Here is a 14,370-nt window from a genome sequence, read left to right as displayed (position 1 = left end):
GTGATTTATATATCATTAACTATATTATATATTTTATATGTGGCCTAAAACAATTCTTCTGCATTCAATGCGGCACATGCATGGACACCCATGATCTACACTGTTTACAGATTGGAATACAGGTCGTCCCTGACGTACAACAGTTCATTCAGCGACTGTTCAAAGTTATAACAGCACTGAAAAAAGTGACTTATGACCATTTTTCACACCTACGACCATTGCAGCGTCACCATGGTCAGGTGATAGAAATTCAGATGCCTGGCAATTGACTCACATTTATGATAGTTGCAGTGGCCTTGTAGCCTGTGATCAGGTTTTGTGACCTTCTGACAAGCAAAATCAATGGGGAGGCCAGATTTACTTAACTATTGGCAACTGCGGCAACTGCGGCAAGAAAGGTTGTAAAATGAAGAAAAACTCACTTAACAAATGTCTCACTTAGCAACGGAAAGTTTGGGCTCAATTATGGTCATAAATCAAGGACGATCTGTACTTGTGCTGGACTGATTTCAGAAAAACAAGCCTCCCATTTGGTTTAAGCCAAGAGAGGTCAAAAAACTATGCAAACTTGCTGAAAACAGGATTTAAGGGGATTTTTCTGTCCCTAAACTGCTTCCATTCCAGTTCTTCATTGCAAGAACTACCGTTTATCTTGATAAGCGAGCGCCAGAGACTTTTCTTTTTTTATTCCTACACTTCCCCCCCCCCTCCTCCCCATCGCACACATACTTTTTAGTGTGTCAGGTTTTTAGACAGTATGCCTGCAGGCAGAATGTACCTTGTTTACTGATTACATATAAATCATTTTGGCAATTGAATGGGATAAAAATGCTGTTATCAAATCAATCAACACCTCCGATTTCTCCGAGGAAGTTTTCTGTGAGAATATTTTGTCTATCACTTTCCCATCCTGTTTATCACTCGGTTATCACTGCAAAAACATGGTGTAGCAGCTACTACTGCTAAGCAGCCCCCCACCTCAACGGCAACTAAAGTTTGCCTTAGTGACAATGTTCTTCTGCGCTACTTACATCGTCAATGATTAGATCTGCTTCTTCGTTTGTTTTCCCTGGGTATCGTATCTTCATGTCATTGAAAATGGCTAAAGTTTCCTTTGTCAATAATTCTTCCTGCTCCCTTGTTCCCGGCTGCATTTCACCCTGCCAAGTCAGAACAAAGAATATGAGATAGCTGAAAAATTCTCCTTCAGTGCCAGTGACTGCAAAACCATTCAGTGTTTGTCAGTTCTTTCCATGTGAAATTGAATTAACAGGTAGCTCTTTAATATATCTAGACAATACCTTCCTTGACAATAACACTATTCCTACAATGGAAATAAATACAACAGCAGACTTTAATTTATGACTTCATGGAGGTATTGCAGACATGGAAGCCAATTTGACCTAGTGCTGCCTACCCATAGAGGTAGTCCATATATTCTTATGGAGTTTTATTTTAGAAATGTGGATTAATTAATAAGGAAGGCTACAGCACCCTTATACAGTCAAGAAGAAAATTTAATAAGCCAAGAAGCCATATTTATCCTGTTTTTATGGTACTTTCAAAATACTTTGCCCCGTAATCCTTATTTCCCTAAAGGAGAAGAGGCCAGCATTGTTTGATTGTACAACTAAGGGTATTTTGTGATACCCATGAGCACAAAGATTTTGCCCATGGGCTACTCTCACATAGCTATTTCTACCCTTGCTGGCCTCACTGAATTCAACAGGGTTTGTTTGTTTTTTTAAAAGTAAATGGATAGTTTCTTTTCCTTGCAAATTCCTCCTCTGTGCAAATTTTCTCTCTTGTGTTTAGGAACCCTCCAGAGCATAATCTGAAAGGCAGAAAGAGGGTAAGAGAAGAAATGGAAGACCCACTATATCAGCATGACTCCTGCATGGCATAAGGCCCTATGAATTGTGGAATAAAGTGCTATTTAAACATATGGTGTACTTTTATGTACAGAAATAGGTTGAAAATATTAATGAACCATACATGATCATGGGAACACCCCCCACCCCCCTGTTTTGGCACACAACGGCAAAAAGCTTAGTCATCACTGTCCTATACCATTCAGGACAAATTGTTGTCCAACCTCTTCTTAAAAACTTTCAGGGATGGAGCATGAATTATTACCATGAACAGCAAGTATTATTTTTAAAATATAGATATATATGCAAAAGAAAAACTAAGACAAATAATCCTTACTAATCTGATAAAATAAATACAATTCCCATCCCCAAGAGTTTCTGCAAAAACTTCCCTCTAGGTTTTATTTTTTCCTAATGATTCCAAATCTCCTGATTATCCAAATGTGCAGTTCCTGTAAAACGTTTTCATTTTCCAATCTGAAGCAAAAAATTTCATTTAGAACAAGGTTGTTGTGTAGGCTACAATGCCTAAGCCACCTTTATTTCCCCTGGCCACAAGTGCAACTAGTTGAATTTCTCAATGTAAATTTAAAAAAAGAAAAAGAAAAGAAATAATGGTTTGGATAGCAAAATAGATGGTAAAATATTAATCTCATTGCTCTTCATCTCCCCCAACTCTTGAACACTTCATTGAATATTTGTTATTACAAAACAGACATGCTTTGCTAACTTACCCCAGATACAGAACCTTGGCTGGCAGTGTGAGACATTTTGATAGTAGATGAACCTCTGTTTAAAGAGTGTGACCTGCTCGCGAGTGATGACCGAGAGAGATGCATTACTGGTTTGGCTGTGAAAGGGCGTTTGTCACCTTGCATTTGCATAGCCAAAGCTGAGATGGATCGAGGGCAGCTTACAGAACGCCGGATAGGACTAGTCGAGGAGGCGGCAGACACATAAGATGGGACTTTTTTAAGAGGCTGCTTCCAGTGCATTCTGCCTGGAAATGAATACAAAAGACTCAAGTCCTCTCCCAAATCACAATTATAGACTCAAAAAAAAAAAAAAAACCCAACAACCTCCAAACTTGCATGCATCTTCTCAGGATGTATTCTGAATTTTGTGTCGATTTTTTTAACTTTTCAATCCAATGTTGCAAGTGGCCTCTAAATACCTTTCCTCGTATACGCTGTCTCTTACTTTCCAATACTCTGGACTTTTACCATGCACATATGCAAAACTGACAGGGCAGGGGTGTCAAACTTGATTTCATTGAGGGCTGTATCAGGATTGTGTTGGACCTTGGGGGAGGGTGCGTGGCCAGGGTGGGTGTGGCCAGCTCAACATCACTTGTGTCAGTCCCTATGGTGGCCCGAGCGTTTTGCCAGAGAAAACAGGCTCTTGACCTCCGTTTTCGGCTGCGACGGCCTCCTGCAACCCTCTGCCAGCGAAAATGGAGCTCGTGAGGGCCTCATGTAGCTCTCACAAGCTCCATTTTCGCTGACAGAAGCACTGTGGGCCGGTCCTTTGCTGTTTCCAGGGCTGGCCCCACGGGCCAGATTTAAGCACCCCTTGGGCCGGATCTGGCCTCCGAGCCTTGAGTTTGACACCCCTGTGATAGGGAAAGAATCAAAGAAGTAGAATTAAGAGAATTTAGTCTTCTGTAAACTCACCGGATTCATTCCCATCTCTTTTGCCTAGCGGAAATATAAATGGTTCACTTCTCCTATCCCATCAAGTCTTATTGAAACGTAAAATACATCAGATAATACTGAGTGTCACTCTTGTTAATTTTTTCCAATTTCGTGATTCTTATGAAAAATGTAATCTATACCAGATTATACTGAGTAATATTACTATGGACTATGTTCTTGCAATATGTCTCTTTCTTAGGGATGCTGCATTATAAATATATTCTCCATCATTTGTTCCCAAAGGTATGGGAACCCAAAGAAAATTCTACACCTAATATATTCTAACGTGACCTAAGACATATACTATGAAAACAATTCAGCTGCTCCAAATGAACCTGGAAGAGTTTGAATTAATGTCTTATTTTCTTTGACAGGATTTTGATTTTGATCTTGTTTTCAGAACATATTATTCTATTGCAGAGATAGGCAATTAGGCCTCAAAAGCATAGGCTTGCTCTTCACTGCTTCCCCATTTCTGTCAGGCTACTTCTGACCAATGCTGCTAAAATTCATTAGTATTGATTCCTAATTTTAATTTAGGAAATACTCAAACACTGTTTTATAAGACATTAAATAGGCTTAAAATATACTATAAACACACACACACACACACACACACCCCCCATTAAATTCAAGAAAGAGAATTAAATTCAAGGAAGAGAAATCCTGGCCCTGTCCTTTGTATCACCACCCTGCACACGCTGCCTCCTCCCAACACACACACACACACACACACACACACACACAGGTATTAACACTTTTGTTAATTAACAGTATTAAAAGAGACCTAATAACAAAACCACCCATAATCTCTTTCAAAACTTCCCTCAATTAACTGTGCATGTTATTGTATAATTCAATATCTCCTGAACTATAATCAGTGGAGCTTTCTGTTATGCCATGTATAATACAGAATTCAGTGCCATGAGAGCTTCATTTGGATTCATTATTCTTGCATTTTGCTCATTATCCAATATTATTACTCCACCAAATTTGTTAGTCCAGTTGCCAGCCTTATTTGTTCAGTTCAAACTAAGGATGCTGAATTAACTCACAACAATCCCAGCCAATATAGCCAATTGGGATGGATTGTAGTTATGGTCTCTTCGCTGTTAAATTATGAGGACAGAGAAAAACGATCAACAGGAATGTGGGAAACGAGTGGGTTTTTAAAAAAAAAATAATGAATGTGCTTTAATTCTTATTATAAACAAAAATTTTCGGCCTCCCCATAACAGCAGAGCATGTATTAATTAATTTCTGAAATATTTCAAGATATCACATATGTTTGCACATTTAGAAAACATTCTCAATCAAGTGGTCTTATAAACTTAAATGACCAGTGAATCTCCTTTTTTTAAAAAAGAATGTTAATATAAAAATTAATCAATTCCATTCATATAACTTACTGGATCGCTCTATTAATTTCCTATCTTCAAGATCAAATGTGACATTTTTCTCTTTCTTCACATTTTCATCTTCTTTCTCAGCTTCCTCTTCCCATTCTGAGATGTCACTGCTGCTTTCATGACTACTGCCACTGCTGTCATTCTTGTTCTTTTTCACGAATTGTGCACTTTCTGGCATCGAATACAGAGGCTGCAAGAGAAAAGAGGAAGTATGTACTAAGCCTCTGCTCAGCCTTCATTTTTATCAATTCAACCTGATTCAGAATCTACAAGAAATTTTAAGATGCAAAATAGAAGAGCTTAGATCGGTTCCGCTGACTGCAGTAAGGTTTGCCTATTAGAGTCAAATCTTTATTATATCTATCTCATATAAAAGTATTACCATGTGTCAATCTGAGCTTTGCTTTTACAACATTCCAGTACACAATACATTGGTAAGTAAAAGAAAGTTACAATCTTTTACATCCCCAGCTTGGAAGCTCAAAGACCTATTGCCAACTCCTAGAACAGAAGTGAATTCTGAGACTTGAAATTGAATATATCTTAAGGAACGTTACTTTGGAGAAGCCTGATCATAAAGTGGCATCATTAAACCTATTTTAAATACCTTTAAATTCCCAAGATCTGTGCGTAAGATGACCAGATGCAAAACAGAAAAAGGATCCTAGGCCTTTAAGAATCCAGGAGAAGAAGGGATTTCAGGAAACGAAAGCTATGCTCTCTGAAATTCTCTGTGGTATACAACTCTTAAGAAAATGCTTGAAACCTCTCTGAAGGAAAACAGCACGATGCAATATTCTTATTTTAAAAACCTATCCATCTTGGGCATTTTGGAGACAACTAATTAAAGTAGCACAAATGTATATATATTTATATATATAAATGATTCAGGGTGTTTTCTCAAATATATGGAGACCTACTTTCAATATTTTTATGCTACCACATTGGAGCTTTTCAACAGTTACTCAAGTGAAAAAGGTAATGTAGGGATTTAGCACCCACCCCCCTCCTAGAAGAATGAAATATTTTAGAAAATATTTTAAAAGGCAGAATATATTTCCCTGGATGAGAAATGGAGAAACATGTTTTAAAGACAAAGCAGCTCCCTGCAACTTCCTGCCACCCCCCACCTTTGTCAATGGGTCAGAGACAGAAACTCACTCCCCCCCACCTTTGTCAATGGGCCATTAAAGCCTCAGCTAAGTTCACTCATTTCCCCCCCCACCTTTGTCAACCATCATCTGCATCATAATAGAACCCATCTAGAACAGAAACTCACCACATGGCACCTGGGAAGATTACATCAGCCAGCAAGGCTAGCTAAGACCCCCACCCCCTGAGAGTTTGACAACCAATCAGGATACTCTTCCTGTGCCCCAGAAAGTTCAAAGCTCAGAAAAAGCATAAAGCCAGGGAGCACACAGGATCTCAGCCCTTTTCTGTTCAGGAACTCAAGCCATGTGATCCTGACCACCATTAAACCATCTTTCCAAGCAGCCTCCATGTTTCCAGTGTCTTTGTCCCCACTTGGAACTGAACCCAGATGGATATTTCTTCCAACAATTGGCACCCCAGATGGGACTCCAAGCTAACCTAACCAATGGACCTGGCCCAGGTAAGACTCCCTTGCTAGCAGCAGACCCATTGAGTCTGTGGGTAAGTTTTCCTGGACCTTGGCCATTTGGAACTAGGTTTTAAAGGGGTTTTGAGTGTTGAGCTCAAAGGCTGCTTGGAAAGAAGGTGAGTACCTCTAAATTTTAATTTTAAGCATGGACAAGCATGGGAAATATGTGTATGCCTGCATGTGTGTGAATGAGAGAGCCCTTCTCCCAATCACAGCTGGATCTTGCTTCCTCTGTGCATTTCCTAACCGCAGAAAGACCAAAAGTCTGGAGAGCATGGGGGTTTTGCCAGAGCACAGGACCTTCTGTTAGGGAAGGAGGAAGTGTGTGTGTGGGATTCCACCTGAGGAAACAATCTGATTCCACCTCTTTGAGCAACCTCTAGCCGCACCTCTGCCTACTGCTAGCTCCACCAAGCCGTGACCGGTAGGCTAGAGAAAGCAAGGGGGGGAAGCCAAATGTGGAACTTTGTGTTTATCAGGAACGGGAGCCGAGTAAAAGGAAAGTGAGTGTGAAGGGGACAATAAAAAAGAGTAGAGTTTACTAGTGTATTTTAGAGAAAGCAAAGCAGGAAGCAGTGTTGAGGAGGTGCTCGTACCTGCTGGAGGGGCAGTAGGTCCTCTGGGATCACCTTTTTGATCCAAAACAAAGCTCCCTTAACAGGAAGGGGCCCATACTTCGACAGAAGGGAGTCGAAGTCCTTCCCAGAACTTTTTTTTCTGAAAACTGTAGGAGGGTCCACCCAGCTAAGCCAAAGTGAAAAATAAAACCTCACATTGGAGAGGGAAACATGGGAAGCAGTAGCTCGAGGGTGGCGGGAAATCCCCTAGGAAACCTGCTTGGGGCCTGGGATGCCCGCAGGCTGCCAGTTTTGCCTGGTATGTGAAAAAAGAAATTGAGAAAATTGTGTAATAAATGGGCTTTGCTAAGAGATGAGAATAGGAAACAAATTTGACTAAATAAAGGTACTTAAAAGAAAAGGGAAATATATAAATAGGAATGTTTGAGTTTTTGTTTTGTTTGTTTGTTTGTTTGTCTCTTTCTCTTTCTTCTATGGAACCACGTGGTCTGTCTGTTAAGATTTGTGCCTTCCCTAATTTAATTGAGATTTATGGCGGGAATGATCAGTGTGTGTGTAAATCTCAGTTTTGTTTTCCTCTCTTTGTCCTCCTTGTTTTTTATGTGTGTATGTCTGTCTTTGTGGGCCCTTGAGGTAATTGTAACTGTAAAATGTATCTGATCTCTAGAGACAAGAATTTTAAATTGTTAGGGAAAAAGAAAAATAAAAGGTTGAAGCAATGAAAATGGTGAAAAGAGAGAGAGAGAAAAAAGAAAGAAAGAGCCTTTACCCTGTTTTTGTGTGGCCGACAGAAACTGGGTACAGAGAACTTTTCATTTCTGCTTTTGTCTCCTTCTCTCTCTTTATCTTAAAGTAACAACTCAAGTTTATAAGGAAACATTTTAAGTTCACTTACAAGATAGGTTTATGAGGAAACGTTTTAAGTTCACTTACAAGAGAAAAAAAAATATTCAGTCTTGCATTTACTGTGTGTTTAAATGATTTTACTTGTTCATCCTCTTCCTGAAGTATGTGAAGTTTTTTTCTTTCTCATCAGTTGTGTCTCCATTTTGTTGAAACTGCATTATCTTTTAGTAACTGCAATACTGATGTGTTGTTTCTTTTCAAACTCTGCCTGCAAGATATCTACCCCCCCCCTTTTAATCCTGTTACAATGCCTTTCCTGAGAAGATTACCCACAAAAGTGGGGAGGAGATCCTGTTCTAATGTCTTTCAGCCCTGAAAAGATGACTCTGCAACTGTGGAAGCAGAGCACATGGTTCCAGATGCTGCCCCCAGAGGAGACCTTCCATTTGTTGGAGCCAGGAGTTGAGTTTGAATCCAGCCCCCACTGAAAGTCATCACAGCAACCAGATTGGAGCAGACCCTTCCAAGCCTGACTGACCAGCCTTTTACCAAGCATGCTACCCAGAAGACATGAAAGAAAGGACCCTGAGATGTACAAGTAAAGACTAAAAGACTCTTTTCAATTCCCAGAAGACAGCTGGAAAGACTATGGCGGGAGGGTGGAAATTCATTGTAAGGTTTTCTGTCTTGTCTCCTTTACATTGTAATCAGTCTAAAGTACTCATGTAAGGATTGTATTTGAGTGGCTACCACAGCAAGTTCTGAACACGTTAGATTTTTGTCTGGTGGGAGGGAAATGTGTCCAAAATGTTTGTATTGCCTGTATTGTAAAAGTAGCTGCATACACAGGCACACACAGAGAGACACACCATTCAGAATTAGACTGAAACTATTCCCTTCACTTACCTCCACACAAGACTTCTAGGTTGATTTTTGCTCTGTGGCACTAAAAACCCAAGGAGTCAGATCTCTCTGTTAATTCCATGGGGGAGGGGCATCCCTCTCAGGCAATTCCTTTCTTGAAGAGATAGCAGAAAAAGTGATATCCAAAACCCAAGCCCTGACTGACTCACAAATGATGCTGCCCAGTTACCCAGTAAAGCAAGATATGTTGTGCTGGTGGTCTCATGAGTGGAAGTCCCAGGGCTCATTGTGTGTAATTTAAAAAAAAAAGAAAGAAAGAAAAAAGCCTGGATTGCACACTGATTAACCTCAATTTGGACTAAAAAAAAGTAAATAAATCTTGGATGCACTAAAGTAAGAGCTAGGGCAGGTTCAGTCACCAACCCTTGGAAATGGGCAGCCTGTAATTTAAAGGAAAACCATGGCTGTGAAAATTTTGGGATGTGTGCTTGCTTGAAACCTGACTGGAAGCTCACAGAAAATGATATCTAACAGCTGAAATTAATTGGCATAGAAAATTGGATACTGTAAAATTCTTACCAGAACCTTTCCCCTGGCTGCTAGACCTTCATGGTTGAAAGCTTTTGGGAGCCACTGAAGGAATCTTTTTCTGTTGTCTCTATCAATGGCTTCCTTTGCAACAGAAAAATTAAAAGCACCAATCAAGCCTCCCTGATTTGATCAATTTTAATTTTTTGCCAAGAGCATGTTTCAAAACTCACGTTTTGTAAAAAAAAAAAAAAGTAGGTATTGTAGGGATTTAGCACCCACCCCCCTCCTAGAAGAATGAAATATTTTAGAAAATATTTTAAAAGGCAGAATATATTTCCCTGGATGAGAAATGGAGAAACATGTTTTAAAGACAAAGCAGCTCCCTGCAACTTCCTGCCACCCCCCACCTTTGTCAATGGGTCAGAGACAGAAACTCACTCCCCCCCACCTTTGTCAATGGGCCATTAAAGCCTCAGCTAAGCTCACTCATTTCCCCCCCACCTTTGTTAACCATCATCTGCATCATAATAGAACCCATCTAGAACAGAAACTCACCACATGGCACCTGGGAAGATTACATCAGCCAGCAAGGCTAGCTAAGACCCCCACCCCCTAGGAGTTTGACAACCAATCAGGATACTCTTCCTGTGCCCCAGAAAGTTCAAAGCTCAGAAAAAGCATAAAGCCAGGGAGCACACAGGATCTCAGCCCTTTTCTGTTCAGGAACTCAAGCCATGTGATCCTGACCACCATTAAACCATCTTTCCAAGCAGCCTCCATGTTTCCAGTGTCTTTGTCCCCACTTGGAACTGAACCCAGATGGATATTTCTTCCAACAGTAATTTTTTAATTTAAAACTATACAAGGCTTCTGAAAGTTCAGAATTTCCCAACTTTCAAAGTGAAGCTTTTGACCAACTTCCTATCAGTGATCATCCACAACGTATTTGTCACTACAAAATTCTTTCCTACTTTCAAATATATTATCAGTACATCAGTAACATAAGGAGATATCAGATCACACTGGAAGATGGAATCACATGATTCATTGCTATGTTAGATGACAACAACACTAATAGAAAATAAATACCATGATTCAGGCCATTCACCAAAAAAAAATTGCTATAAATTAGTGTCAGAGAAGTCGGGTCATTAAAATATATCAAACTTTTTTACATCTAGACAAAACTCTCAGTGCTGTCTACTTCGACGCCGGCGAAGGAATATTAAGAAAATCTTTATTATAATCAGGGGATTTATTTAATAATGGAAAAAACCAGAAATTTAAGATGGAGCTTTCAACATATAAAAAATGTATTCTCTCATGAAACAAAAAAAGAAATTCACTTCATTGGATCTTCTATCAATGCATATATTGATTGAATTAGCATGGCCAAAAAGTTAAAATCACAGAACATATTCCCAACCGGTCCCAACTGGCTCCTTGGTCCCAACAGGTCCCAACCGGCTCCTAGGTTTTCCGAGGAGCTGAGGGGGATGAAGCGCCGGAGAAGACGCCTAGAGAGTTCCTGGAGGTCTAGCCGTTCAGAGGCTGATCGGACACTAGTGAAGTCCTATAATAGGGCTTACCTAGTGGCATTGAGGGAAGCGAGGCGTTTCCTCCCTCATTGCGTCGGCAGATAACCGCCCAGCCGCCCTGTTTCGGGTGACTCGTTCCCTCCTTCACCAGGGGGAGCGGGATGACCCGTTGCAGGGACGTGCTGAGGAGTTTAACGGTTATCTATACGATAAAATCGTTCAGCTTCGGGACGGTTTGGACCAAAATTGCGGTGACTCAGGTGAGACGTCTGAGGGTGGTCTTGGTGATATTGTTTGGGATGAGTTTGACCCTGTGGCTCCCGAGGACATGGACAGGTTGTTGGGTAGGTTGAATGCCACCACGTGTTTACTGGACCCGTGCCCCTCCTGGCTGGTGCTGGCCACTCAGGAGGTGACACGAGGCTGGCTCCAGGCGATTACGAGTGCTTCTTTGGTGGAGGGTGTCTTTCCGGCCGCCTTGAAAGAGGCGGTGGTGAGGCCCCTCCTCAAGAAGCCTTCCCTGGACCCGGCTGTTTTAGGTAATTATCGTCCGGTCTCCAACCTTCGCTTCGCGGCGAAGGTTGTAGAGAGTATGGTGGCATATCAGTTTCCCTTACACCTGGATGAAACTGTCTATCTAGACCCGTTCCAGTCCGGTTTCCGGCCCAGTTATAGCACGGAGACGGCTTTGGTCGCGTTGGTGGATGATCTCTGGAGGGCCAGGGATAGGGGTTGTTCCTCTGCCCTGGTCCTACTAGACCTCTCAGCGGCTTTCGATACCATCGACCATGGTATCCTGCTGCGCCGGTTGGAGGGATTGGGAGTGGGAGGCACCGTTTATCGGTGGTTCTCCTCCTATCTCTCCGATCGGTCGCAGACGGTGTTGACAGGGGGGCAGAGGTCGGCCCCGAGGCGCCTCACTTGTGGGTGCCGCAGGGTCGATTCTCTCGCCTTCTGTTCAACATCTATGAAGCCGCTGGGTGAGATCATCAGTGGCTTCGTGTGAGGTACCAGCTGTACGCGGATGACACCCAGCTGTCCTTTTCCACACCGGGCCACCCCAACGAAGCTATCGAAGTGCTGTCCCGGTGTCTGGAAGCCGTACGGGTCTGGATGGGGAGAAACAGGCTCAAGCTCAATCCCTCCAAGACAGAGTGGCTGTGGATGCCGGCATCCCGGTACAGTCAGCTGAGTCCACGGCTGACTGTTGGAGGCGAGTCATTGGCCCCGATGGAGAGGGTGCACAACTTGGGCGTCCTCCTGGATGAACGGCTGTCTCTGGAAGATCATTTGACGGCCATCTCCAGGAGAGCGTTCTACCAGGTTCGCCTGGTGCGCCAGTTGCGCCCCTTTCTAGACCGGGATGCCCTATGCACGGTCACTCACGCCCTCGTGACGTCTCGCCTGGATTACTGCAACGCTCTCTACATGGGGCTCCCCTTGAAGGGCATCCGGAGGCTGCAGTTAGTCCAGAATGCAGCTGCGGGTGATAGAGGAGCCCTCGTGGCTCCGTGATGACACCTATCCTGTGCAGACTGCACTGGCTACCTGTGGCCTTCCGGGTGCGCTTCAAGGTCTTGGTAACCACCTTCAAAGCGCTCCATGGCATAGGGCTGGGTTATTTACGGGACCGCCTACTGCTACCGAATACCTCTCACCGACCCATGCGCTCTCACAGAGAGGGACTCCTCAGGGTGCCGTCAGCGAGGCAGTGTCGTCTGGCGATGCCCAGGGGAAGGGCCTTCTCTGTGGGGGCTCCCACCCTCTGGAACGAACTACCCCCAGGACTTCGTCAACTTCCGGACCTCCGAACCTTCCGTCGCGAGCTTAAAACACACTTATTCATTTGCGCAGGACTGGATTAGATTTTAAATTTATGGGTTTTAAATGGGTTTTATTTTTTTATATTGTTTTTAAACATTTGGCCTTTTAGAATAAGTTTTTTAATTGTTATTTTAATCTGTATTTATGTGTTTTTATTTGCCTGTGAACCGCCCTGAGTCCTTCGGGAGATAGGGCGGTATATAAATACGAATAATAATAATAATAATAATAATAATAATAATAATAATAATAATAATAATAATAATAATAATAATAATAATAATAATAATAATAGATCAGCTTTTCCATCTTTGTTTATATTAAAAAAGCTAACTATATATTTAAGCAACATGCAATTTTACCCAGAAATGCAATTATATGACTCCCCCCAATAAAAAATTAATTTGGGGGAAGCTATTTGGGATTACATACATACACACACACAAAATAAATTCCTAATATAGAATGCCACAACTATTTGTCTTTGATTTGGCAATTACTTTAATCCCAGTTGGTTGTCCCAAAGGTGCTTTTTCAGGAGACAACTAAGTTTTCTTGTTTTTTTTATTTCAAGACTTTTAGCTTTTCACCCAAGAAGCTTCTTTAGCTTTGACTGGATAGTTGGGAATGGAAGGATTACATTCCTTGAAGACAGCTGGTTATTTGCATTCTTTTAGAGAGTCATTGAGGCCACTTGGAGGTTTACCTGTGTCCTCAGGGTCACCTGAGTAGTGCAAATAGATGTGAAGCCTTCTTGGCTACAGGATGTTTTCTGCCCCTACAAAAAGACTCCACACTCATTTGCATTATTCAGGTGACCCTGAGACACAGATAAACCTCCAAGTGGCCTTAATGACTGAAAAAGCAACTTTGGGACAACCATGATCTGGATGACTGAGAATCTCCAGACTTTTAGAATCCCAGTTGATTGTTCCAACTTTTTCCACCATATTTATCTACAGAGATAAGCATGTATGATTAGGCCCAGAGCTTACAATGGCTGCTTACCCCATCAAGTATCACTGTGATGTATTCTTTTTAAAATGCATTGAAGCATTTAGAAAGTTAAGCTACATATTTTTTTTTTATTTGCATTTATATCCCGCCCTTCTCCAAAGACTCAGGGCGGCTTACACTATTGTTAGCAATAGTCTTCATCCTATTTGTATATTTATATGTATAAATATGAACACTAACAACAGCAGAAAAAATAGAATGAGAAGTTTTGCTAACAATAATTTATTAAATTAATATGCTACTCCACTCCTGGCGACTGTGGGCAGTTTACAAATTGTAAGACATTGAAAAACAAAGAAAAAAATATAGTGAACACAAAACAGAACAAATAGTCATAATCAAGGACCCCATATATTCTAGTATATTCCTGGTTTAAAACTCTGGCAAATAATGGTGAAAGAAAAAGAGTTCACTACAACTATTTCAAATGGAAATTATACATTTCCCAAACCTGCCACAAAGCTTTATTATTATTATTTTACTCCTGATTCATGCTCATTAGTGTAATGATCCAACACAAGCCACTACAATACAGATTTGGCTCTAATTAGAAAACAAACAAAAAAAACCAATA

At 41.4% G+C, this 14,370-nt stretch overlaps 1 protein-coding gene across 1 annotated transcript in view; it reads right to left on the bottom strand.

The window, feature by feature from the left end:
- Positions 1-14,370, bottom strand: part of TTLL7 (tubulin tyrosine ligase like 7) — an 89,679-nt gene that overhangs the window by 25,903 nt on the left and 49,406 nt on the right. The window contains exons 16-18 of the mRNA XM_058178249.1: positions 4,975-5,164; positions 2,606-2,871; positions 1,032-1,160 (exon numbers count right to left, since the gene is read on the bottom strand). Coding sequence (XP_058034232.1) covers positions 1,032-1,160; positions 2,606-2,871; positions 4,975-5,164 — 585 coding nt within the window. The remainder of the gene's footprint in view (positions 1-1,031; positions 1,161-2,605; positions 2,872-4,974; positions 5,165-14,370) is intronic.

The sequence above is a fragment of the Ahaetulla prasina genome, chromosome 3, assembly GCF_028640845.1.
Source record: "Ahaetulla prasina isolate Xishuangbanna chromosome 3, ASM2864084v1, whole genome shotgun sequence".
NCBI classification, from domain to species: domain Eukaryota; kingdom Metazoa; phylum Chordata; class Lepidosauria; order Squamata; family Colubridae; genus Ahaetulla; species Ahaetulla prasina.
Note: the sequence above shows the minus strand (reverse complement) of the source record. Positions and strands in the feature narration are given on the sequence as shown.